Here is a 26,482-nt window from a genome sequence, read left to right on the forward strand (position 1 = left end):
AGTTAAATTCTGATTGCCTGTCTTGTAGCAAAGGATTGCAATACATTTTCATGTATTACCTCTGCACTGAATTTCTTTGGCGGCAGCTTTGACAGTTATTTGATGATCCAAAATAAAATTTTATTTAAAACTGAACTCCGGAATAAGCAAATATTTTTTAAATAGAAGATTGTGTATTTTTCCATGCATTTTGGTGTGCTTTGGGCATTTTTTTAGATCTGTGCAGTAATCCAGTAAGAAACTTTTCCTGTAGTAAGGACCACTCACTGCTGCTCTCTCTCCTTTTGCAGGCTGACTGGTCTTGTATCCGCCCCCTCCTTTGAATTTCTGCAGGCAGCCTATAGTGGGCGGAGCCAGCTGGGTCCCTCCCACAGCTCTGCTCTCTACACAGGCTTCATTCACAAGGTAATAACTGGGTTTGCAAAGGTGTTTAGTGCATGCAAAGTGGATTTTATATACTTTTTGGCTATTAAAGAATATATTTTACTGACATTTTTTATGCCAGAAGTTCTTCTTATTTAAAACGTACAATTAAGAGTCAGTACAATGGCTTATATTTCCACAGTGCTACTTAAAATACAGGGGAAATAATAAAGGCTCATAATGCAATCTTTTATTAAATCTTTCCCACTCCTCTAGCTCTTGCAGAGTACATGTGAGGAAATAATCCAAAATTCACAGCAGAAGCAATGAAATCTTTATCTTTAATGTGATATTAAACTTCAAAAACAAATTCAAATATATTGCAGCTTACTAATCTTTAAATATGATGGTAGAAATAGTTTTCATTTTTTAGGCTTTTATTGCTTTATTTTTACCCAGTGATTGGCCAGTAACACACTTCCTATCTTGGATTTCTCCACTCTAGATGGAGAAGCAATGGGGACAGCAGCAGTGTCAATCTGGAGAGAAGGGAGAGAGTAGTGTTAGACTAGCAAATTTAGATGGACTTGACTAATGAATTAAAGCCAAACTCCAGCTAACACTTTTTAACCAGTTGCAGAAACAGTTTTCTTTTTCTTTTGCGATAAAAGCTTTACAAAAATGAGAAAAAAAAATAACGATAGTAAGCCCTGCTGTCAATGGTAACTGGTTTGTCCCAACCCTCTAACTGTCACTTTTTCTAGACTGCTTGGTCTAAGGATGCTGAAAAATAACAGACTTACTGGCATGATTGCATGATAAGGGAACAAACGCTTAAAAAAAAGAAGAGTAATGCAACCACCACATCTAAGGATTGGTAATCTGATATACATACAATTTTAGGTTTTGAGTTTAATACTGCCCTCTTCCCAGAAAACCTGCTCTGTGTTTGCATAGATTAGAAGGCTGAGAAGCTGCTGAGTCATTTTTGGTAGAGTAGAGCAAAGTGAGCTGAGCTGCAAAGAAAACAATTTAAACAACTTGAGTGCTTCTGCTGGGAAGCTTGAGAATAAATTACTCCACGGCGCCTCTAGACACAAAGGTCGGTGAGGACTTGTTTTAAAGCTCATTGGGATCAATTCACTAAGCTTTACTGCATGCGGTAAGAGTATCATGCTACTCATTTGCATAAATAATTGCATGCGGCAAATGAAGTCTAATTAATTAAAAACAAAAATAATGATTTTGCGGTAAACAATGAAAAAAAAAAAAGTCAGTAAATATCACAAAAGCGTGCGGCAATCTGTAAAGCCCAATTCACAGATGAAACAGGAACTAAAAAAAGGTGCGATATTTTCCCCCCTCTTAGTGGTGGTAACCAGTGCGGTATCAGAAAGAAAGGCCTATTTATACCCTCAGAAGGGGGCATTCCACCCACGAGAGCCTAATTCAACCCACTGAAAACCCACAAAAGGTAGCCTAATTCCACCCACAGAACACAGAAAGGTGTGCAATACTACCCTCAGAGAGGGGTCGAATTGCACCCACAGAGGACCCACAGAAAGTTGACACTATTCCACCAGCGGTGGACACACAAAAAACTGAAAATTCCTATCAGATACTTACCGTAATTTTCCTTTCCTGATAGTCTCCATGGCAGCCTAAATGTGGGTTAACCCCGCCTCCACTCCAAGGGTATAGGACCCCCCTCCCATAAATTTCAGCTCTCAGGTACAGCAGGTGTTCCATATCTTAGCCGAATCCAAGACGAGGTCCCATTTTGGAAACCTAGGTTTTCTTTGAGGATTGAGCCTGGCTGCTCCTTTAAAGAACTGTTGAATAAGTGGGTGTTGAGCCCACATGATACCAGAGAAGGCAGATAATGCCGATACTTGGACTCTTAGAGTTGCCACTGAAAGAGGCATATCTAGGCCAGCCTGAAGAAAACTTAGTATTTCTTGAATCCCAGGAACTGAGGAAGACATACCTTCCGGATATGCGGATTTCATGAATCTTGACCAGATTCTGCAGTATACCTTATTGTTCTTGGTCGTCTAGCATTCATTAAGGTGGAAATATCTGTTGATGGCAGCCGAGCGATTCCAACCTTTCCCTCTCAAGAACCAGACCGTCAACCGGAGTATTGCAGGACAGGGGTGTACTGATGTTCCCTGTAGGAGCAGGTCTGGTCTGAGGGGAAGAGGGACCGGGTCCCGTTAGCTTAGCTGAAGGAGCAGCGGAAACCATGGCCTGTTTGGCCAGAAAGGCGCCACCATCACTATCTCTACATCTTCCGCTTGAAGTCTCTGCAGGAATTTGAGAATGATGGGTACTGGAGGAAAGGCATATGCCCTGTTGAACTCCCACCTGTCGGTTAGTGCATCTGTCCATAGGCTTGATGGCATCTGCCTCTCGTGACATACTTTTCCAACTTGTGGTTGCAAGGAGAGGCGAACAGGTCGACTTCGGGAGATACTCCCAATGACAGGATCCATTTGAACGACTCCACATGGAGAGACCACTCGTTGTGGTTCAACTGGACCCTGGACAGAAAATCTGCTTGAACATTCTGAGGACCTGGAATGTAGACTGCTGAGATATCGACTAGATGAGCCCGAGCCCAAGACATAATTGGGTCTAATTCTCGTAGTAGAGAGAGACTCCGTGTCCCACCTTGCCTCTTCACATAAGACACTGCCGTGGTATTGTCCATCCGAATCATTACAGATTTCCCTTCCACCAGGTGTTGAAAGGATCGAAGAGCCTGATATGCTGCCCGGAGCTCCAGTATATTGGAGACTGGCGTGTGTCTCTGAGAAGACCATTTTCCTTGGGCCATTTCCGACAGACAATGAGCCCCCCAACCTGAGTTGCTGGCGTCTGTTGTTATTATGATCCATGAGACTGGAATCAGAGAGTGGCAGTTGAGCAGATTCTTGCGTTGCAGCCACCAAAGAAGACTGAATCTCATGCTGGAGGAGATATGAATGTATTGCTCCCCCTCTTCCGGGTTCCGCTGTTGTAGGAACCCTTTCTGGAAAGGCCTCATACGCCAAAGAGCCCATTTGACCATCGGAGCCGTGGACACCATGGTGCCAATGATTTTGAAGCACTGAGAGGCTTTCAGCCGGGAGGAAGAAAGAGCTGGAAGGATTCTCTCCCGCACCACCGGTATCTTCTCTAACGGGAGAGAGATTGAATTCTCGATGGTTTTGAATTGTGCCCCGAGATAGACTAGGCGCTGAGTGGGCTCCAGCTGACTCTTTTGTAAGTTCAACAGCCAGCCAAATTCTTTGAGGGTCGATATGACCTGATCTCTGTGTGCCAGTAACTGATCTTTGTTTTGAGACAGCAGCAGAAGATCGTCTAGGTAATGATGTAGACGTATTCCTTTTAATCTTATGAGGGCCACTACGGACAGGAGAACTTTGGAGAACACTCTGGGCGAGGTAGAGAGGCCGAAAGGTAGAAAAATGAATTGAAGATGACAGTTCAGAACACAGAAGCGGAGATATTTGTGAAAGTCGACTGCCACAGGTACATGAAAGTACGTATCTTTCAGATCTATTGAGGCAAGCCAGTCTCCTGGCAGTACTGCCTTCTGAATGGTGGGGAGTGTTTTCATCTTGAATTTTTCGTTCTTTATGAACCTGTTCAGGTATGTGAGGTCTATAACGGGCCTCCAAGCTCCGTTCTTCTTCTGGACCAAGAAGAGGGGTGAATAAACACCTTGAAATTTTTCCTGCTCTGGAACCGGAACTAATGCTCCTTGAGCCACCAAAGCGTCTACATAGGCGAGCAAGACTTCTCTTCTCTCTTGTAGACAGGGTAAGTGAGTTGAAATGAACCGTGGAACTGGATCTGCCAGAAAAGACCATTTGTGGCCTGACGGTCCAAAAGTCCGTGATTGAGGCCGTCCAGAGACGCTGAAAATGGAGAAGACGTGCTCCCACCTGGCATGTCTGAACGGGTCCAATCTCAAAAAGATTTAGTGGATTCTTGTCCAGCAGGCGCTGAATTCTTAGAGGATCTTCGAGAAGAAGATTGGCCTCCTCTCCAATTTCTCCGAAAATCTCTAGTAGGTTTGTAAGAGCGGGCATCTCTTGATCTCTCAGTGTATTGCCTCCTAGTTTGAGGCTTCTTCTGGCCAAATAGGCGTTTATCTTGCGGAAGGAAACCCGACTTTCAGCCAGTGGCCTTTGCAATGGCACTGTCCAATTTATTTCCGAAAAGGGAAGTACCCTCGAAGGGAATCTTACACCACGTCTGCTTAGAGGCTGGATCAGCAAGCCAGGGGCGGAGCCACAAGGCCCTTTTTGCCGTCACTGATGATAACATTGATCTGGACAGAAGGCGCAGAACATCAATGGATGCTTCTCCTAAAAACACGGAAGCCAACTTGAGTTCATGAATAGGAGAGCTCTCTACAGCTTCTTCCGAAATGCTCCCGAGTTTGGTCTCAATATCAGACACCCAAACTTCCATGGCTTTAGACATCGTTGCTAATGCCATAACAGGTTTGCAGGACGCTCCGGCCGTAACATAGATTCTCTTCAGGTCTAGATCTATTTTCCTGTCCAAGGGATCTCTGAAGGAAACTGCATCATCCAGGGGCAAAGTAACATGCTTTGCTAATCTTGCGACTGCAGCATCCACAAGGGGAGCAGACTTCAGACGAGCGACATCTTCAGGTTTGAAGGGATATAGTTTCCCAAGTTTGGAAGATAGGGAAAACTTACCACCCCCCTTACTCCATTCCTCAGTAATCACCTCTTGTAATTCAGAGAGGGAAGGGAAATTAATGCACTCCTTACCAAGGTGCTTGAAGAACTTCCGCTATTTTTTCGGGGGAGACACAGGATCCTCCCATTTTAGAGCTTCCTTAATTGCTCTGATCAGGGGCGAAACCAGGGCAAACTCAAAGCCGCCTACTGCCCCTTCTTCTTCCGAATCACTGTCAGATGATTTTGCAGAAGTAATGCTCGGTTGAGAGGGGCCTTGATCTTCCGGCGCTTCAGCTGGAGAACTAGATGTAGTGGGACCAAGTGCTGGGACCGTACCCCATTCTTTCAGGGACTGTTGCACTATCCTCTTTACCAGGGATTCCAATCTGGGGTCCTCGGGCTCCCTCTCACCGGCTGCCTGAGCAAAACATGGCTCACATAGGGACTTGTCCTCCGGGACATGCGCCCCACAACCCCAACAAGCTCTCTGGTGTGTGCGGTGACTCTGTTGTTTGTGGTGTCTGGGGGAGGAATTAGAGCATCTCCCCTGCTGCCTACTCCCTGATGGAGATTCATGGCGTTTTGATCTGGAGGATGAACTCCCACGTGGTCTGACAGGGTCTCTTTCTTGAGATAAACCAGGCCTGGAAGAGCTGATGGAAAAAGAGAAAGTTGGGGAGACACTGGATTTAGCCATGAAACAGGGACCAGCTAGCCCTCCCCTGCCCCCCCCTGAAAATGCCAGCACCCACCTGTTATGAGAGGGCTGGCCACAGGAGGGCGGTGACGCAGGATCCAAACTTCAGGCCAAACAACCAGACTGATAAAGGAAAGGTAATACACATCAGACACCAGGACAATATAGTGATATAGTGTAAGATAGCAACAATCCATCCCCCCCTCTGCAAGTCAAGCATCCATTGCACATACCTGTAGCAAGGAATCCAGACACACAGGGAAGCTGCCGCAACGCCCACAGTACTTCCCAAAGTACAGGGGAACTGACAGCTGCTTAAATCCCCCGCCGGAATGACGTCAGCGGTGATGCGGCCGCGATCGCTAGTGCGCGTGCGCGAACCAAGCCTCGGCTTTGCTCGCGACGCACTGCGCATGTGCGGGACCACGAAGCGTCCGCTGATTGGCCGCAGACAGGCAGAGGAGGAAGAGGAAGGATTGCTGGAATGCAGGAAGCGTTGCAGCGCCATTGGGGCCATAACAAACGCCGCACAGCGATAGAGAAAGACACATACAAAGTAAACATAAGTCACAAATACCGCTGCCATGAAGAGCTGTAATGAGAGTCTTCAGACCCTGTCAGAAAATGCCGGCCAAGCTTCAGTCAACCGCAGAGAGCTGGGGAATTTTAAATGTCACTCACCCGCCAGTGGCTGGGCCCTGGACATGCAGACACCATCCAAAGTATCCTGAGGTAAGCCGGACAAAGTAAGACATCAGAATTGTAGGTCCTTGGAGGAGGACAAAAAAGGAACACCTGCTGTACCTGAAAGCTGAAATTTATGGGAGGGGGGTCCTATACCCTTGGAGTGGAGGCGGGGTTAACCCACACGTAGGCTGCCATGGAGACTGCCAGGAAATGTGGCATTATACATCATCAAGTATTTTTTTTTTTTTTAGTAATTCAAAAAGTCATGACGTGCAGCGCAAAAGAAATGCAAACATCTATTAAAATGTAACAATTTTGATTGAACTTTTTAAAAAAAATAATACATTTTTTTTTAATTTTAATTAATTTTTTGTAAATGTTGTTTACAAAAGTGCAACAATGGAGTATGTCAACCATGACAATTACTCCAGCTAAGTGACCTCTTAAAGTGGCCACTGTAATACTTTTGGTTATTTACACCATTACAACAATTTAAACTGGGATAGGAACATGAAAAATAAATAAAAATGTTTGAAAAAATTCTAAAAAAAAAAAATTGTCAAGTTTTCTTTAGTTTCCACAATATAAACATAGGCAGTAGCACAGAATTGGGCCAAAAACATAGAACAATCTAGTAAAGAGCACTTTCAACAGCTCTAGTAGGCCATACATTTACAAAAAAAACACATTTTTATGAATGTATGGCATGATGGATTTAATAAAGGAGCACAACACAGCTCAACAGCTATGTTCCACGTGGAAAAGACACAGCTTGGATTATCATGCATCAGAATACATAAATTTGAAAAGGTAGTTCAAATTTCAATGCCTCCAAATACAGATTACAGTACAGAATGTTCAATCAAAATTAGTTTTTTGCAAAACAAAAAAAACAAACATGTTAAAACGTAAAATGTTATAAGGAAATGACCTTTAAAGAGGAAGTAAACCGTCTGAAAAAAAAGTGAAAAAAAAACCTGTAAAGACAAAGGCATAATGAGCTAGTATGCATCATATACTAGCTCATTATGAAGTACTTATCTAAAAACGAAGCCCCCCCCAGTGCTGACAGGACGGCCAACATGTTCGTCCGTCCTGCTTTCTGGATCGCGTCCTCTGGTCATCTGATTGGCCGGAGGCGCGATTACATAGCACGGCACAGGTGGCCGTTCCTTCAGAGCGCATGCGCCGATGACGTCATCGGCTGCATGCAAAGTAAATATCTCCTAAACGGTGCAAGTTTAGGAGATATTTATAGCACCTATAGGTAAGCCTTAACCACTTGCCGACTGCCTAACGCCGATCTACGTCGGCAGTCAGCCCCTCACAGGCAAAGTGACGTAGGGCTACGTCACTAGCTTGTGAGGGTCTAGGGAGCGAGCGCGCGCCCCCGGAGGCGCGCTCCCGCTCCCGCGTGGTCACGGACCCCCCCCGCGCGTGTGACCAGCGGACCCGATGTCCGCCGGTCACTCGGCGATCGGCGGGGGAGAGGGAGAATGTCAGGCAGCTTGTGTAAACAAGCTGCCTGTCATTCTCCTCGCTGTAAAGACACTGATAAAACGGATCTAGTATGTAGATCCGTTGATCAGTGTCCTTACAGCTCAAGCCACAGCCAATCACAGTAGAAAGCACGCCCCTAGGGATACACACAGCCCCTCCCTTCCAAATAAAGTTAACCCCTTCACAACCAGTGTATTTTTACAGTAACAGTGCATATGTATAGCACTGATTACTGTAGAAATGTCACTGGTAACCCCAAAAGTGTCACAAATGTCAGTCAAGGGTCCGATCTGTCCGCCCCAATGTCGCAGTACCGCAAAAAAAATCGCAGATCGCCGCCATTACGCGTTAAAAAAAAAACAACAAAAATGACAAAAATCTTTCCCTTTGTTAGTAAACGCGATAACTTTTGCGCAAACCAATCAAAATACGCTTTTTGCAATTTTTTTTACCAAACATATGTAGCATAAAACAAATTGGCCGAAAATTTTAAAAAATTTTGATTTTTACTTTTTTTTGGGGGGAATTTCATATAAAAAAATGTGAAAAATATTGTTATTTTTGCAAAATTGACGCTCTTTTTTTGTTTATAGCGCGTGATCAAAAAATCGCACAGGTGATCAAATACCACCAAAAGAAAGCTCTGTTTGTGGGAAAAAAAGGACGTCAAATTCGTTTAGGTACAGCGTCGCACGACCGCGCAATTGTCCGTTAAAGTCACGCAGTGCCGAATCGCAAAATACCCCCTGGTCAGGAAGGGGGTAAAATCTTCCGGGGCTTAAGTGGTTAATATAGGCTTTCCTATAGGTAAAAGTATTTAAAGGGGATTTACAATCACTTTAACCACATGAGAAAATGCGGTAGTTACCGAACAATCGAAAAAATAAAGCATTTGTTATTTAACGCAAAATTCTTGATGAATTGAACTTTCACAACTAATTTAACGCATGCGTTATTTTACTGCATTTTATTTGCCATTATTTAACTCTTAGTGAATTGACGCCATTGCTAGAAATATTTAAGTACTTAAATGTCCAAAGCATGGCCACAAATTCATGGTAATGAAGGATTGGACACCTTTGGGTATCTGCTGTACAACAGAAACATTATGAGAAAGCAAAAAAAGTTCAACCACCACTGGATCTGTTTGTTTAATACAGCTGAATTGTTCGCTGAGCAGTTCACAAACTGACAGTTCAGACTCTGTGATGTGCTTCTTCTCATCAAGTTTTATTTAAATCTGACCTTCAGGCCAATATAAAAAACACCAATTGATGTAGTTTTAAATGTATAACTAGGATAAGTCTGTTATATTCATTTGTATCAGACTGGGACAGGTTGGATCCAAACTCGTAGCCAATCAGGTTCTGCTGCATGCACATGTCTTGACAGTAAACATATTGACACAAGAGGGAAGAGTTAAGCCTAGTGCACACTATAAGTGCCGGCTCACATTTGTGCGATCACAGAGATCGCATGTAATTCGGAGCGCACTGCAAATTACATGCGATGTCTGTGCGGTGCAAATTCAGCCATACAGTTTGTATGGCTGAATTCACACCGCAATCGCACTAAAACACGCACAGGACCCTTTTTTTGGTCCGCAGCAGAATCGGATCGTATGGTGGTTCACACTAGTGCGATCCGATTCTGTGTGAACTTTCAGATTGCACTGCGATATGCGATCTGGAGGTGTCGTTAACCTTTAATTGACACCCCCAGCATATCGCATATGGCAGTGTGAACTGCCAGGGGTGCGGATGCGATGCAGGAACATGCTGTATAGTCGCAGCGTTCCCGCATCGCAGAAATGTGAACCGGCACTTAGGGTTTTTTTTTTTTCAACCCAGTGGGCTGAATGAAAAACAAAAGAGCTCAGGAGGAGCCGCTGTACTAACTATGCAATGTTAGTACAGCGATCTCCCCTGTTAAACTATTGTTTTGTGAAAAGGGGACGTCCCCCCCCTGCGCCAAACGCACCGGTTAGTGCTCTCGGCCATTGCCTGCCAATGCTGAAAGGATGCCAATGGACAGACCTTTTTCATGCTCCTTTGTCAGAAGCTGGCCAATCAGACTTGCTGACATACACATGGGCCTAATGTCATGAACTGGTTGATGCCGCCCGATATTTGGCCCCTGTGTACGGCCCTTAAGCGGAAGGATTTAGTACCTTTTGTATCACTTGCCCCACCCTATTAGATTGTAAGCTCTTATGAGCAGGACCCTCTTGTATTTTATTGTATTGTAACTGAACCATCTCCTTTTCTATTGTAACGCGTTGAGCAAACTTTTGGCGCTATATAAATCATGAATAATAATAATAATATTGAGCTTATCAGCCTGCTGTTGCTCTATCACTGCCAGGTCGCTGGCTTGGAGCAGGTTGATAAACAACCTATACTGTTAACTACGGTGGGAAAAAGTCAGGGTACTAGCCTGGCTATACTGTCTGGCAGGTCTGTGTAAAATGCAGAACTGGCTGGACAAAATTAAAAGTAAATCTGCTATCATCGTAACACATAGAGGGGGAATTTACTAAGCCTGGAGCCAGAATTTGGAGCAGCTGTGTATGGCAACCTATCAGCTTCTAGCTTTCATTTTTAGTAGTAAATTCCCCCCATTATGAACTTCAACTTGGCGGATAACTATTTGGCTGGAGTTCAGTTTTAATAAAACCGGGCAATAATTAAATAGGATCAATGTGTAGTATTAAGGTGTAGCTATAGAAATAAGTACATCTGCCGCAAAGACACATATATCTTTATTTCTCAACAACTGGACTGGACTCACATTAATGTGGTTATAGTACATGCTGTCCTCTGGGCTGTTCAGAGTTTTGGGCTGTTGACAGCGTCTTCTTGTCCTTAACTTCTTCTCAATATATATTTCTGAACCTGTCACAAAGTAATGGCTTCATCATTCAGAGGAAATTATATTTCAAGAATATTTGTTGTCTTCAATTGTTACAGGTAATAAGAGGCATTTACAGAACAATATTTCAAAATTAAACAATATGTTTGTATGACATACACTGCCACTTCTAGACACTGGAGTTATTTTAAAATGAACCTCTCATAAACCTTGGCTAGAGAAACAGAAGAAGAATACAATTATATAGAAGCTGAGGTTACCATCAGGGAAAATCTCATGTCAAAATGATCAGCAAAGATCCATAGATATAGGTAGGGTAATTTAACTTAAAGTGGAGCTCCAGCTCCACCATCAAAAAATTAAAAGTCCTTATTTTGATAGGTACCCGTCCCCACATCCGGGTGACCTCTGCGTGGTGAGGTCCCCCAGAAGATTGGTCCCCCTCCTCCTTCCCCCATCACCGGGCTATTACCAGTAGCCACAAGTCAGCAGCTACATTACAAATACTGTAGCTGCTGACTTAATATTGGGACACTTACCTGTCCAGGAATCCCCACGATGTCGGCACCCAAGCCGATTTTTCAATTGGCTCTCGGGTGCTGCCACCTCCATTCCTGGTAAAGGGAAACTGACAGCGAAGCCTTGTGGCTTCACAGCCGGTTCCCTACTGCGAATGGCCCAGGGATTGGGAAGGAGGATGGGAACCAATCTTCTGGGGGAATTCACTGCACAGAGGTCATCCGGGAGTGGGGACGATACCTGTCAAAAACAGGTACCCGCCCCCCCCTTCCCCCCGAGCAAACAAGCAAGCATAGCTTCCCCTTTTGGGTGGAGCTCCACTTTAAAATCTTTTGTAAAACTCTAGCTTGACTACCTATCTACCAGTCATTTTTTTTTCTTTTCTTTTTTCCAAACAAATGCACTATTTAAGGTGATTGTAAAGTCTCATAATTTTTTTTTCTTAGATAAAAATATTAAACATGTTATACTTACCTGCTCTGTGAAGTGGTTTTGCATAGAGCAGCTCGGATCCTCCTTTCTTGGGTCCCTCCTCGACGTTCCTGGCACCTCCCTCCTGTTGAATGCCCCCACAGCAAGCAGCTTGCTATGGGGGCACCCGAGCCGAGTCACAGCTCCTCCATTCAGACACGGAGCCGCAACCCGGCTGAGGGGGACTGCTGCACACAGAAGGTTTTTTTATCCTAATGCATAAAAACCTTCTGACTTTACAATCACTGTAAGCCTGAAGATTAGTTAAAACCCCCAAACATTATATCTTTTCTGAAAGCAGAGACCATGGAGAATAATATGGTTGTTACATGATATTAGTCCACATGTTTATCAAACCCACATTTTCAGTAAAAATAAACACTAACTTTAATTTTAGGACACACAAGCACAATATATTACCCAATTTGTCAATAAAATATAAAACATAATTCTGCGTTCAGCAAATATAGCGCATCCGTAAAGTAATCACAGCACCCCACTTTTTCCACATTTTGTTATGTTACAGCCTTATTCCAAAATGAATTAAATTCAATATTTTCTTAAAAGTTCTACAAACAATACCCCAAAATGACAACATGAAAGAGGTTTGTTTGAAATTTTTGCAAGTTTATTAACCACTTCAATACAGGGCACTTTCACCCCCTTCCTGCCCAAGCCAATTTTCACCTTTTAGCGCTGTTGCATTTTGAATGACAATTGCGCAGTCATGCAACACTGTAACTAAACCAAATTTATGTCATTTTCCCCCCACAAATAGAGCTTTATTTTGGTAGTATTTGATCACCGCAAGGTATGTTTTTTTTCCTGCACTGATGAGACTGCACTGACAGGCAGTGATGAGGAGGCACTGATGGGGTGGCACTGATGGGGTGACAGTGATGGGTGGCACTGATAGGCACTGATATGTGGCACTGATAGGTAGCACTGATATGCAGCATTGGTGGGCACTGATAGGCAGCACTGCTGGGCACTGATAGGCGGCATTGATGGGCACTGATAAGTGGCACTGATGGGCACTGATAGGCGGTACTGGTGGTCACTGATGGGCACTGATATGTGGCACTGATTGGCACTGATGGGCGGCACTGATGGGCACTAATGGGCACTGATAGGCAGCACTGGTGGGCAATAATGGGCACTGGTGGCGGCACTGATAGATGGCAATGATGGGCACTGGTGGGCAGCACTGATGGGGAGGGCACTGGTGGGCAGCACTGATGGGGAGGGCAATGGGGGGCTCCCTGAGCCCTGATTGCCATCCCTGGTGGCCATAGCGGGCATCCCTGGGATCATGGGTGGGCATCCCTGGTGGTTCTAGTGGCACCCCCCCCCCCCCGAGGGTCTGAAATGGTAAACAATGATCTGATTACCAGTGCCGATCCCCCCCCTGTCAGGGGAGCCGCAGATCGGCGCTCCTTTACTCGTGCCAGTCAGGTACTCGTGCCTGTCAGGCATGTACTGAGGAAAGCCGATCAACGGCTCTTCCTGTTTACTATGTGACCAGCCGTGATTGGACACGGCTGGTCACATAGTAAAGAGCCTACGTCAGCAGGCTCTTTACCGAGATCGGAGATGCGGGGGCGCGCAGAGCGCATTATCCTGCCGCCGTCATATGACGTCCGGTCAGGATAATGCAACCACTTTCCCGACGTCAATCGCCAATAGGGTGGGCGGGAAGTGGTTAAAAATAAAAAACAAAAAAAATCTAATGTACATAAGTATTCACAGCCTTTGCTCAATACCTTGTTGAAGCACCTTTGGCACAAATTACAGCCTCAAGTCATTTTGAATATGATGCTACAAGCTTGGCACACCTATTTTTCGGCAGTTTCTCCCATTCTTCTTTGCAAGAATGCATTCCTCTCAAGCTCCATCAGGTTGGATGGGGAGTGTTGGTGCACAGCCATTTTCCGAGCTCTCCAGAGATGTTCAATCGTGTTCAAGTCTGGGCTGTGGCTGGGCTACTCAAGGACATTCACAGAGTTGTCCCATAACCACTCCTTTGTTTTCTTAGCTGTGTGCTTAGGGTCCTTGTCCTGTAGGAAGATGAACCTTCGCCCCAGTCTGAGGTTCAGAGCGCTCTGGAGCAGGTTTTCATCAAGGATGTCTTTGGACATTGCAGCAATCATCTTTCCCTCAATCCTGACAAGTCTCCCAGTTCCTGCCACTGAAAAACATCCCCACAGCATGATGCTGCCACAACCTTACTTCACTGTAGGTATGGTATTGGCCAGGTGAGGAGCATTGCCTGGTTTCCTCCAGACATGACGCTTGCCATGCAGGCCAAAGAGTTCAATCTTTGTTTCATCAGACCAGAGAATGTGGTTTCTCATGGTTTGAGAGTCCTTCTGGTGCCTTTTGGCAAACTCCAGATGTGCTGTCATGTGCCTTTTACTGAAGCATGTCTTCTGTCTGGCCACTCTACCATACAGGCCTGATTGGTAGAATGCTGCAGAGATTGGTGTTCGTCTGGAAGGTTCTCCTCTTTCCACAGGGAAATGCTGGAGCTCTGGGTTCTTGACCAATGGGTTCTTGGTTAACTTCCTGATTAGGGCCCTTCTTCCCTGATCCCTCAGTTTGGCCGGATGGCGCACTCCAGGAGTCCTAGTGGTTCCAAACTTCTTCCATTTACGGATGATGGAGGCCACTGTGCTCATAGGGACCTTCAATGCTGCAGACATTTTTCTGCACCCTTCCCCAGATCTGTTCTTCAATACAATCCTGTTTCAGAGGTCTACAGACAATTCCTTGGGCTCCATGGCTTGTTTTGTGCTTTGACATGCACTGCAATTGTGGGACCTTATATAGATAATATGTGCCTTTCCAAATAATGTCCAATCAACTGAATATACCACAGATGGACTGTGATCAAGTTGTAGAAACATCTCAAGGATGATCACTGGAAACAGGAAAGCACTTAATCTCAGTTTTGAGTGTCATGGCAAAGGCTGTGAATACTTTTATGTACATGTGATTTTTTTCCGTTTTTTATTTTTATTAAATTTGCAAAGATTTCAAACTTTTTTCACATTGTCATTATGGGGTATTATTTGTAGAGTTTTGAGGCAAAAAACAAATTCAATCCATTTTGGAATAAGGCTGCAACATAACAAAATGTGGAAAAAGTGAAGCGCTGTGAATACTTTCCGGATGCACTGTATATAGAAACATGTAATGTCGTAGAAATTTGACTTAACAAACATGTATTTAAAATTAGCAAACAACAGAACTCACAAAAATGGCCGCCGCACAAAGACCATGCGGTGGCGTGACGTCAGCACTCTTAGCTCTGCTCAACGCATTTCACAATCTCATAAATTCTCAGCGGCCCTTTGCATGTTTGTTAAGCCCAGTTTTTAATAAACTAATACACAATATGATAACATTTGGCTCCTATGGTGAGCACTTCTTCCACACAGCTGCACGCTATACTCCCTGGTCCTGGAAAGTGACAATTTGCTGCCATTACCAAGAGGGTTACTCTCCTTAAAGGACCCCTGAAGCTATGAAGTTTTTACCTATTCCTTTCTTAGGAGATATCCAAATGCCTATATGCTGACTATAAGCTAAGCAGCCAAGTTTTCTGGTGAGTTCAGTGTGCCGGTGGTCATTATCACTGTGGAAAGGTGCATAAGAGGATCCGAATCATTCAGTTTTTGTTTAAAGGAGACACACCTACAATTTTATTTATTTTTTTAATTAAATGTATTTCTATTTACAGACTTTTTATCAGACTTGCATCATGATCTATTGATAAACAGAGTTTCACTTAGAAACTCATGCACAATCTTTATGTAATTTAAAGGGACAGTATCCATTTATTTGGTTATTTAATTAATTTTTTACTTTTTCCTGTGTTTACATATACATTTTTTATATAACCATTTTTTGGATGTTTTGCAAATTTTGTTAAGTGCTTCACTGCGGTTTACTTTATACTGGGAAGGATTTATTTGCATCTTGACCTTTTAGTGCCAGCTGCTGTCTTTTGTTTTTACCTTCATTGCTAAGCGCTGACTTCACACTCTTTGTTACTTTAATTTTTTTAAACATTTTTTCTTTTACACCTAGATTTTTTAATATCCCATAGGGAGCCTAAAGTAGAAATGATAGGTCCTCTTTAACAACAGGGTCTATTAGACCCTAATATCACCTATGGATCCAAATAAAGCTGCTTCTTACCCAGTCACAGTCAGGGAATGACAGGGGTGAATATTAATTTGATGGAGAGGAGATCAGCAAACAGATCTTTGCTGATCTCTTTCCACTCCACCCGCCATGCCTATCCTGGGCCCGCAGGAGGGGCAGCAGGATCCAGGATACATGGAGAAAAGAATGTAATTATAACTTCAATAAGGGTGCATTATCCTGGGCTAGCTATACACGTTTACTAAGTGCCAAGGTGAGCGCTCAAGAAGGATGCAGTGCATTAACAATATTTCAGGCCATCCCCACAGCATGGGGTCCAGGTACAGTTCCAAAGGCTTTACCAATCCAGATGCACTACTTCTACAGTTGTAGTTGAAGACAGTGAAGAGGTTGATTGAAGAGTTGATTGAAGAGTTCAATATAAATAAGAACTAATGAGCACAGAAATTTCTCCATAAGGGAGAAGAAGCCCATTACCTATAGGACACTAGCAAAAAATTGAGGTCTCACAGAGTAGGCTAAGCTTATAGTGGTGCACTCCAGGGGGAAGTGTCACTAAACACTTTGCCACTGTCTAGTCACCTTAAGGTAGCAGCCTATAACCCAGGGTCTATGAATATTTAGCCTGTACTGTATGATCAAGATAATACATTTATTAACATGTGTCAAATGTATTCTTCTACTTCAATTAAAACAGCTAACATCTAATTGGATGTTTTAGGTGACACCTATAAAAAATATAAACTGTATAATGATAATAAGGTTGCAGCGCTAAAAATAAACTTGATATAGTGCACAAAACAATATGAGATCATAAAAAGACAATGAAGTCTAAATGTATAAGTCCATGAATTGTGTGTATAATGATGATGGTTCTTGGTGTTCAAAGGAAAAATTGCAAACTCACCAAAACTCTATGCTGTCTAGATTATAGGACATAAAACGCCTTAATATGGAATAACTCCTTGTTGGAAAATCCAGGGAAGTATTGATCTCTGTGTTTCTATGTTAATAGACAGGTCTCCTCACCCACGGTATCCACCAATCAGGAAGAATCACCAAACATGAGAAAGGAATCTCATAGTGTAGCATTTATTTAAAATTCATAGATAAAATATATAAAAACACACACTGACTCACTCTATAGAGTAGTCAGACCAATCCATAAAGGTCCATATATATATACAATGAAGTGCAATAAAGCAAATGGAAAGATGCACTTACTCCAGAAGTCGCCACACTACAATTAGAATGGCGGCTGGACCTCAGACATGTAATCCTGCTCGACGGCCGTTTCGCGTCACACGCTTTTTCAGGAGCTGTTTTATGCTGTCCTATAATCTAGACAGCATAGAGTTCTGGTGAGTTTGCAATTTTTACATTGGGTGGAGGTGGCACCTATACCTTTTCATCCCTTAAACTTTATTTTTTATTCCCAGTGTAGAGTCTGAAAATGGGAATGGTCAATGCTGGTTCTCATTTATAAATGTGTTTTTCATACCATTCCTGGATATTGCTTCATAGCAAGCAATCACAATCTGAACTGCACTGGGAATTTAAATTAAATAATTTAATACTCCAGACAAAAATCATATGTTCAGGCTTTTAAGTTTAAACCGCACATATGGGACCTGCAAGCAAATTCACTATTTTAGAATGGCAATACTACACTGTAACACTAAGAGGTTGATTTACGAAAATTGGAGAGTGCAAAATCTGGTGTAGCTCTGGATGGTAGCCAATCAGCTTCTAACTTTAGCTTGTTCAAATAAGCTTTGACAAAAAAAAAATTGTTTCTATGGAGAGCTGTCCCAGATTTTGCACTCTTCAGTTTTAGTAAATCATCCCCAGTGTGACAGTACTAACAGTGGCGGCCGGCTCGTTAGGGGCGCAGGGGCGCCGCCCCCCCATCCATGCGTCCGGCCCCCTAATCTGCATGCAGGGGCGCCGGACGCACGGAGTTCAATGGGGATTTTTTTTTCCTCACCTGATTAGAGCCAGAGGCTCTAATAGGGCGATGGAAAGGGTGGTCCCGGGGCTCAGAGCAGTGCGTCCCGAGCCCACCCATTGTGTGACAATAGCGAATGAAAATTCGCTATTGTCACACCAATCCTCCTCCTGGCCAATCAGGAAGCGCGTCCGATACACGCTTCCTGATTGGCTGCAAGGCAAACCCCATGCCATTGGCCGAGGAGGAGGCGGGACCGGAAGGACTGGAGGCACGCACGCTGGTCACTGCATTGGGGGCATGTACGCTGGTCACTGCATTGGGGGCACGCACGCTGGTCACTGCATTGGGGGCATGTACGCTGGTCACTGCATTGGGGGCATGTACGCTGGTCACTGCATTGGGGGCATTTACGCTGATCTCTGCATTGAAGGGGGCATGTATGCTGGTCTCTGCATTGGGGGCATGTACGCTGATCTCTGCATTGAAGGGGGCATGTACGCTGGTCACTGCATTGAAGGGGGCACACTGGTCACTGTGCATTGAAAGGGGGCACGCTGGTCACTGTGCATTAATAGGGGGCACGCTGGTCACTGTGCATTAATAGGGGGCACGCTGGTCACTGTGCATTGAAAGGGGGGCACGCTGGTCTCTCTGCATTGAAAGGGGGCACGCTGGTCTCTCTGCAATGAAAGGGGGCACACTATACCTTAATTACTGAAGTACCCTTTCACACTTTTGCGACCTCAAAGTCACGCAATTTTTTACAGCGTTTTTTGCTGCAAAGCAATGCCTATTACATTTTTCTGTTTGCGCCCCCCCCCCCCCCCAAAAAAAAATTTTGAGCACCAGCCGCCACTGAGTACTAATGCTAAGATTCACTCAAAGAGCTGCCCCAATCTGAGTGCTGCTGTACAGGAACATACAGGAAGCTAATATGAGAAGAGATTAAAAAATTTAAACTAGCTGTATTTAGAATTTTTAATTTTTAAATTAAAGCGTGGGCAAAATTGTTATTGGGGCATTAACTAGGTACCAATAATGTACTTCTAATGATGTGTGCCCCACTAGTGGCTGCTGCTTTTTTCTTTAAAAAGATGCTACTTACTAGCAACCAGCAATCTCCAATGGTGATGTTCCTGTGGTGAACAGTCAGGGCTGGAGCACAGTGATCAAAGTGGGTTGCTTGGTGTACAGCTCCTCATGCTATGCCATTCATACACCCCTTGTCCAATCACAGAACGCTTTGTATTCTTTAAAAAGAATACAAAATCTTTTCAGAATGGTGGAGCTGCACAAAGAGTGACCCACTGTGACCACTGTGCTCCAGCCCTAAGTGTGAGTTTCACTGCTGAAGTGTCAGCGGGGAAATCCCCATCGGAAGCTGCATGCAAGTAAAATTTTTCAAGAAAGAAGCATCAGCCACTAGCATTGCACACTTCATTGGAGGTACCTTATTGGTACATAGAAAATCCCCCAATATTGGTTAAGCCTGCACTTCAGCTTTAATTAAAGCGGAGTTCCACCCAAATGTGGAAGCTTGGCTTATCTGACTTCTCCCTTCTCTGTTTTTGACAGGTACCCATGCCCACTTCCGGGAGATCGTGCCACGGTATGTGCAGCTGCTGACTTATTTTTTTTGCTGGTGGGTGTGCAGAACTTAATATTTGATTATGGCTGCTGTGGAGCTGTTGAAGATAATCACCCTGTTTTGAATAATAAGGAATGGAATATCATTTTTCTCGTCCTTGTCCAAAAAGTCCAAATCAATTAAAAATATCAAAAAATTAAAACCATAAGGATGATTTTAGAGAAGCATGGTTATTGGATGTTGAATGTCAAGCTTATCCATAGCAAGCTGCTTGTACTTTATATTTAAAGGTGACAAAATCTTTCTAATAGTCCATCAAACACGCTCTCCTACAAGAACAGGAACTTTAATTAAAGATTTTAATAATTACGTGCCACATTCTGCCAGAGAATAGTCCAGTCTTGTTGAACTGCATTACTTCAGTTTGTAAATGATGTCACGATTGCAGCAGAAAGATGAGGTCTTTATGTGTTACTAAAGTATTTAATGTACCATTAACAAGGGATAAATAATTGTTTTAAGATGAAAGTGACAATGTAGTAAGCATCTATAATATAATTTATACCCAATTAAAAAGATAAGAACAGTTATTAAGCACAAATACAACAGTGAGGATCAGGAGTTTTTACTTTGTAGCCCTCATGGTTGTTGATAATGCATTTTAGATTCTCTATACCATAATCCACCGTGGATGTACCATAAAATAGCACTAATAGAAAGCATGTGTAAGTGATCATATTAGGAAATGTATACAGACAATTAGGGTAAATGTTAGAAGGTCAGTTGCAACAGTTAAATGAAACAGTCACTAGTCACTTCCCACCAAACCACCTCAACACCACCAACCACACCAAACCAAACCAAACCACCACCACCACAAAAAAAAAAAAAAAAATGAAACAGTCACCTCTTCTGACAATCCTTCTTCATTCACTATGCACATCCCTCTTAAAGCATATCAGCCCACAAGGCACAGGTTATCTCTGCTCATCACTGCCATATCAGCAGAGATGAAAAGAAAGTAATACAAACATTTCCATGAAAAAAAAGCCATAGAAAAATATCCACCTTGTCTGATAACCTACAACAGCCTTTTTCAACCAGGGTGCCCTGAGGTTTCCTCAGGAGTGCCTTGGCACAATGCCTAAAAATTGCCCAAAAGTTGTATGCAAACTGGAGTGTGGATGAAGCCTGCCTTTTAGTTACACAAAGTCACAGGTTTTTATTGTACACCATTTCAACCTTCTAGCTGCTGGCATCCTAACGATCAATGGCATCATCAGATGATATGGAGGATGTCAGTCGCCTGCACAGCATCCTTGTATCCCCCTCCCCCCCTGCCCCTCTCCTTCAGTGTGGGGGTCACATTAGCTGAGTGATAGAGAAAAACTCAGGGAGAAGAGAAACATTGGCATACTAGTCAGTACCAGTTTGCAAGTTTCCAGTATTTGCTTTGGAAGAAAAAATCACCTCTAACGTTGGGTGTCCTACTTGTGTGGATGTTGCTGCATTATGTAAAACTGCTAGAATAGTTTTTAAATTTTAGAATGGGGTGCCTTGAGACTGTCCATCATTTTTAAAGAGTGCCTCGAGATTGGCCATGGTTTTTAAAGGGTGCCTCGAGATTGGCCGTGATTTTTAAAGGGTGCCTCGAGATTGGACATGATTTTTAAAGGGTGCTTCAAGACTGTCCATCATTTTTAAAGGGTGCCTCGAGATTCGCCATGATTTTTAAAGGGTGCCTTGACTGAAAAAAGGTGGAGAAACACTGACCAAAAACACAACTTCCAATAAGATAAGCTAACTACCATAAACTAAAGCTAATATAAAGCAAGTACGGGACCTCTACCCGTGCCAAATCCTAAATATCTAATGCTGGAAATGTCTTGCAGGAGGAATATGCTTTTAATTGGACTTTACTGGCACCCACATGAGAGGGAGTAACCGATTTATATAAAAAAAATATCAAAACTTTATTATACAATGTATTAAAAAATCACGCTTACTGCGTTAATGCTTCATTAAAAACAACATTGTCACATTATGATACTTGAATCATTCTAGATACTAATGTAGACAACACCTTTTGCTTTAACACCTGTATTTCAAGATTCAAAGGTATGGAGGTGTACGCATATTCATGTGCTGGTCAACGCGTTTCTCCTATTGCACAGCTTCCAAATCAGGAGGTTTCATGTGATATAATATGGTAGAAAGTTACCTGCGTAACAAAAACATCCGGGGGCGAACACAGGGACTAAAGCTCTTCAAATTGTTTTATCTTTCTATTGCTGGAGATGTATATATATATATATATATATATATATATACAGTGGGTACGGAAAGTATTCAGACCCCCTTACATTTTTCCTTCTTTGTTATATTGCAGCCATTTGCTAAAATCATTTAAGTTCATTCTTCTTCCTCATGAATGTACACATAGCACCCCATACTGACAGAAAAACACAGAATTGTTGACATTGTTGCAGATTTATTAAAAAAGAAAAACTGAAATATCACATGGTCCTAAGTATTCAGACCCTTTGCTGTGACACTCATATATTTAACTCAGGTGCTTTCCATTTCTTCTGATCATCCTTGAGATGGTTCTACACCTTCATTTGAGTCCAGCTGTGTTTGATTATACTGATTGGACTTGATGAGGAAAGCCACACACCTGTCTTTATAAGACCTTCCAGATCACAATGCATGTCAGAGCAAATGAGAATCATGAGGTCAAAGGAACTGCCTGAAGAGCTCAGAGACAGAATTGTGGCAAGGCACAGATCTGGCCAAGGTTACAAAAAGATTTCTGCTGCACTTAAGGTTCCTAAGAGCACAGTGGCCCCCATAATCCTCAAATGGAAGACGTTTGGGACGACCAGAACCCTTCCTAGAGCTGGCCGTCCGGCCAAACTGAGCTATCGGGGGAGAAGAGCCTTGGTGAGAGAGGTAAAGAAGAACCCAAAGATCACTGTGGCTGAGCTCCAGAGATGCAGTCAGGAGATGGGAGAAAGTTGTAGAAAGTCAACCATCACTGCAGCCCTCCACCAGTCGGGGCTTTATGGCAGAGTGGCCCGACGGAAGCCTCTCCTCAGTGTAAGACACATGAAAGCCCACATGGAGTTTGCTAAAAAACACCTGAAGGACTCCAAGATGGTGAGAAATAGGATTCTCTGGTCTGATGAGACCAAAATAGAACTTTTTGGCCTTAATTCTAAGCGGTATGTGTGGAGAAAACCAGGCACTGCTCATCACCTGTTCAATACAGTCCCAACAGTGAAGCATGGTGGTGGCAGCATCATGCTGTGGGGGTGTTTTTCAGCTGCAGGGACAGGGCGACTGGTTGCAATCGAGGGAAAGATGAATGCGGCCAAGTACAGGGATATCCTGGACAAAAACCTTCTCCAGAGTGCTCTGGACCTCAGACTGGGCCGAAGGTTTACCTTCCAACAAGACAATGACCCTAAGCACACAGCTAAAATAACGAAGGAGTGGCTTCACAACAACTCCGTGACTGTTCTTGAATGGCCCAGCCAGAGCCCTGACTTAAACCCAATTGAGCATCTCTGGAGAGACCTAAAAATGGCTGTCCACCGACGTTTACCATCCAACCTGACAGAACTGGAGAGGATCTGCAAGGAGGAATGGCAGAGGATCCCCAAATCCAGGTGTGAAAGACTTGTTGCATCTTTCCCAAAAAGACTCCTGGCTGTATTAGATCAAAAGGGGGCTTCTACTAAATACTGAGCAAAGGGTCTGAATACTTAGGACCATGTGATATTTCAGTTTTTCTTTTTTAATAAATCTGCAACAATGTCAACAATTCTGTGTTTTTCTGTCAGTATGGGGTGCTATGTGTACATTCATGAGGAAGAAGAATGAACTTAAATGATTTTAGCAAATGGCTGCAATATAACAAAGAGTGAAAAATGTAAGGGGGTCTGAATACTTTCCGTACCCACTGTATATATATGTATATATATATATATATATATATATATATATATATAATCTACCAATCCAGAGAGTAGAGTCTTTCCCAGGTATACACAAAATCCTGATCATGAGAAGACTAAGCGGAACAAATCATAATATTGCAGGAGGGGATGTGTTTGTATGTGCTAGCCTTATTGGGGATTATATATTATAATTGCTGGGCACTGTCCCTATTCAACGTGTTCAAATCAAGCCACAGTCCTTCAGGGCTTCCCTTCCACATGGGAATAAAGGGAAAGAATTGCTGCACCAGGTGAAGCTGTTCTGAGCAAGTGGCTTCCCATCTGGGGTACCCAGTTAGGGTACTGGAAGTCGGATATTGACTCTGATGAAAGGACTCTTATTATCTAAAAGGTATGATTTGGGCAGCCTTTGCCAGGATGAACTGAACTAAGCTATGTATGGAAGGATCTTTTAAGAGAGTTGATTTACTAAAACTGGAGAGTGCACAATCTGGTGCAGCTGTGCCAATCAGCTTCTAACTTAGGCTTGTGAACTAAGCTTTAACAAAAAAAAAAACACAAAAAGCCTGGAAGCTGGTTTCTATGTAGAGCTGAGCCAGATTTTGGACTCTTCAGTTTTAGTAAATCAACCCCACTATGTCATATAATTCCTGTAATTTGCAAGAGGTTCAAGCAAAAGTTCTTAAAGTTACTGAAAGCCTGGTCTTAAGTTCCTACAAGGGGTGCATATAACAGCATATCAAAAGAACAGAGCTTGTACTAAAAAGGGGGATGAAGAAGAGAAGAGAGATGGCCATCACAAAGGGTTAATTGTGCAGGATTGTTGGCAGGAGATGCAGCCATATCACTGATGTTATGAGTAATCAGTTGAGAGGTGTGGAATGCTATAGCAGACAGCCAGCAGAAGTGTCTTGGCATGGGAGTGAGAGGGTTGGTGAGCTTGAAACCCTCCCTAGCGAGCGGTAACCCTTACTCAAGACTGACATCATGGTACAGGGAACCTATAGACCTAGCTTGGAGGTACGGAAGGAAAAAGAGAAGTGCATCCAACAAAGTGTTAAAGCTCTGTGCTGTGTGAGGTCTGTGCTGTGTGAATGGTGGTATTCTCAAATTGTCACTGAGAGTGAGGTGGCAATCATGGCTGTGCTGGTGGAGCAGGACACAGGCTTTGTGGTGTCCCCATAGAAATGCTGAATTCAGAAAGAGAAGGTTTATGTTTGCATGGGATGAGTGCTTAACAGTAAAGTTCTCACTGTACAAAGTGGAACTGTGCAAGGCAAACAGATCACTTATAAGTTGGGGTGCCACCTTAATGCTGACTTTTGCCGGACCACGGTCCCTGTGCCTCTAATCCCGGGCATTAGCGAGGGTGTCCCCATCAGACGATAAGTCCCGCCCACTTACTGATCTCCTTCCTGTCAGTTGTCACATCTTAACAGGAAAAGTCTAAACAAGGCCATTCGGTATCACAAGTCCTATTTTGAAAAAGGCTGAAGATTAAAAATGATTGAAAACTAAAACATTATGAGTATCTCTAGCCAAAGCTTTAAGCAGACCATAGATAATGCGATTTTCTTTTTCTGCAGCCACAGGTTGCATGAAAAAATATCACTCAATTTCCCCATCAACACAGTCAGTGTTGATAGGGGAATCCCTCCTGTGGTGCTATTGTGTTCTCCCAGCGGAGGTGGGCACAGAGAGCCATCCCTGCCAGGAGAACACATTGGCTACTGCTAGAGGCTATAGCTGCTGGCAATAATTTCATGCTAAAAATCCGACATGCTGGTTGTATCCAAGTAGATCAATGGATTAGTTGAGTACAATCAGCCTGTCTATAGATGGATCGAATCTTGGCCTTTCCCTGCTGAAACCACTGTGACTCAATCCATCTATGGACGGCTTTAGTTTTCAATAGAGTTTGAAGAGGTAAAGACCTTTGTAACAATTCTTGTTGTCTCTGTTCCCACTGGACAGATTTACCCTGTCTGCTTGTCCAAGTTACCACTGTTACTAAGACATAAACTGGTGGGAAATCCAAAATATACTTTATTTTGAAAGATTTACACTTACTTCCTGTTCCTCCTATAGGTCACAGACAGTTAAACAAAAACTGGAAGGGGTTTCAGCAATTCCCTTCTCTATATAAAATATTTTGGCTATTGAGGTACTTTATCCTATTGTCACATTAACATGTGTGCTCTAATAGGCCAAGTGTGCATGTTCATGCACTAGTCAGCAGTTTGTGCTATTGTCCAATTCTTCAGTTCATCATCTGTACAGTCCCTTTTTTCAAATTGATTCACAATCACATATATTATCAGCAGTGACATAACCTACAGTGGGACAGCTGTCACAGCCCCCCGTAGACCTTGTCATTAGTAGAATGTTTTTGCCATCATACTGGAGCCTAGCAATGATATCTAATCAAAATAGTCAATTGGGAAGGTGAGAATCCTGCATTTGATGGTACATTGAAGCCATTGCACAGTGACAACAATTCCCCTGTATTACAGTTCAGGAGCAGAAATCTACATATTTGTACATCTTTTAGTGATACTGTACTTGAAAAGTGTAAATTTGCTATGTTATATGGAGGATTTAGAAATGTTGGTTGTGCCTATGCAGTACTCTGAAAATGTTACCTTTTGTCTTGTATTCCTCCTCTTGCTAGTCTCTTGATCTTTGAAGTGAGATTTGGTGATGTTACTTCTGTGCTGCTCACTGTTCTTGCTGGAAAGGAAGCTGCAAATGGGGAATAGCAAGGAAAGGATTTCCCTGCTTCTGCTTCTTTCATTCTGTGGATCTGTGCATTTCTCTGCTGAATTAACTGCATAACTCCATTGAACATACCTCCCAACTGTTCCTGATTTTAAACAATGTCCCTCTGTTCTCTTTCCTCCTCATTTGTCCCTCATTTTGGTCTGATCTATATAGTTGTATACAGAGGCGTAACTAGAACCTTCAGGGCCCCGGTGCAAG

The 26,482-nt window shown here is 43.3% G+C and overlaps 1 protein-coding gene across 1 annotated transcript in view; it reads right to left on the reverse strand.

Annotated features, from left to right (window-relative positions):
- Nucleotides 1-26,482, reverse strand: part of MYO3B (myosin IIIB) — a 597,729-nt gene that overhangs the window by 68,963 nt on the left and 502,284 nt on the right. The window contains exon 33 of the mRNA XM_082260313.1: nucleotides 10,762-10,865. Coding sequence (XP_082116439.1) covers nucleotides 10,762-10,865 — 104 coding nt within the window. The remainder of the gene's footprint in view (nucleotides 1-10,761; nucleotides 10,866-26,482) is intronic.

This window comes from Pelophylax lessonae, assembly GCF_965119305.1.
Source record: "Pelophylax lessonae genome assembly, chromosome: 6".
Taxonomy (NCBI): Eukaryota; Metazoa; Chordata; class Amphibia; order Anura; family Ranidae; genus Pelophylax; species Pelophylax lessonae.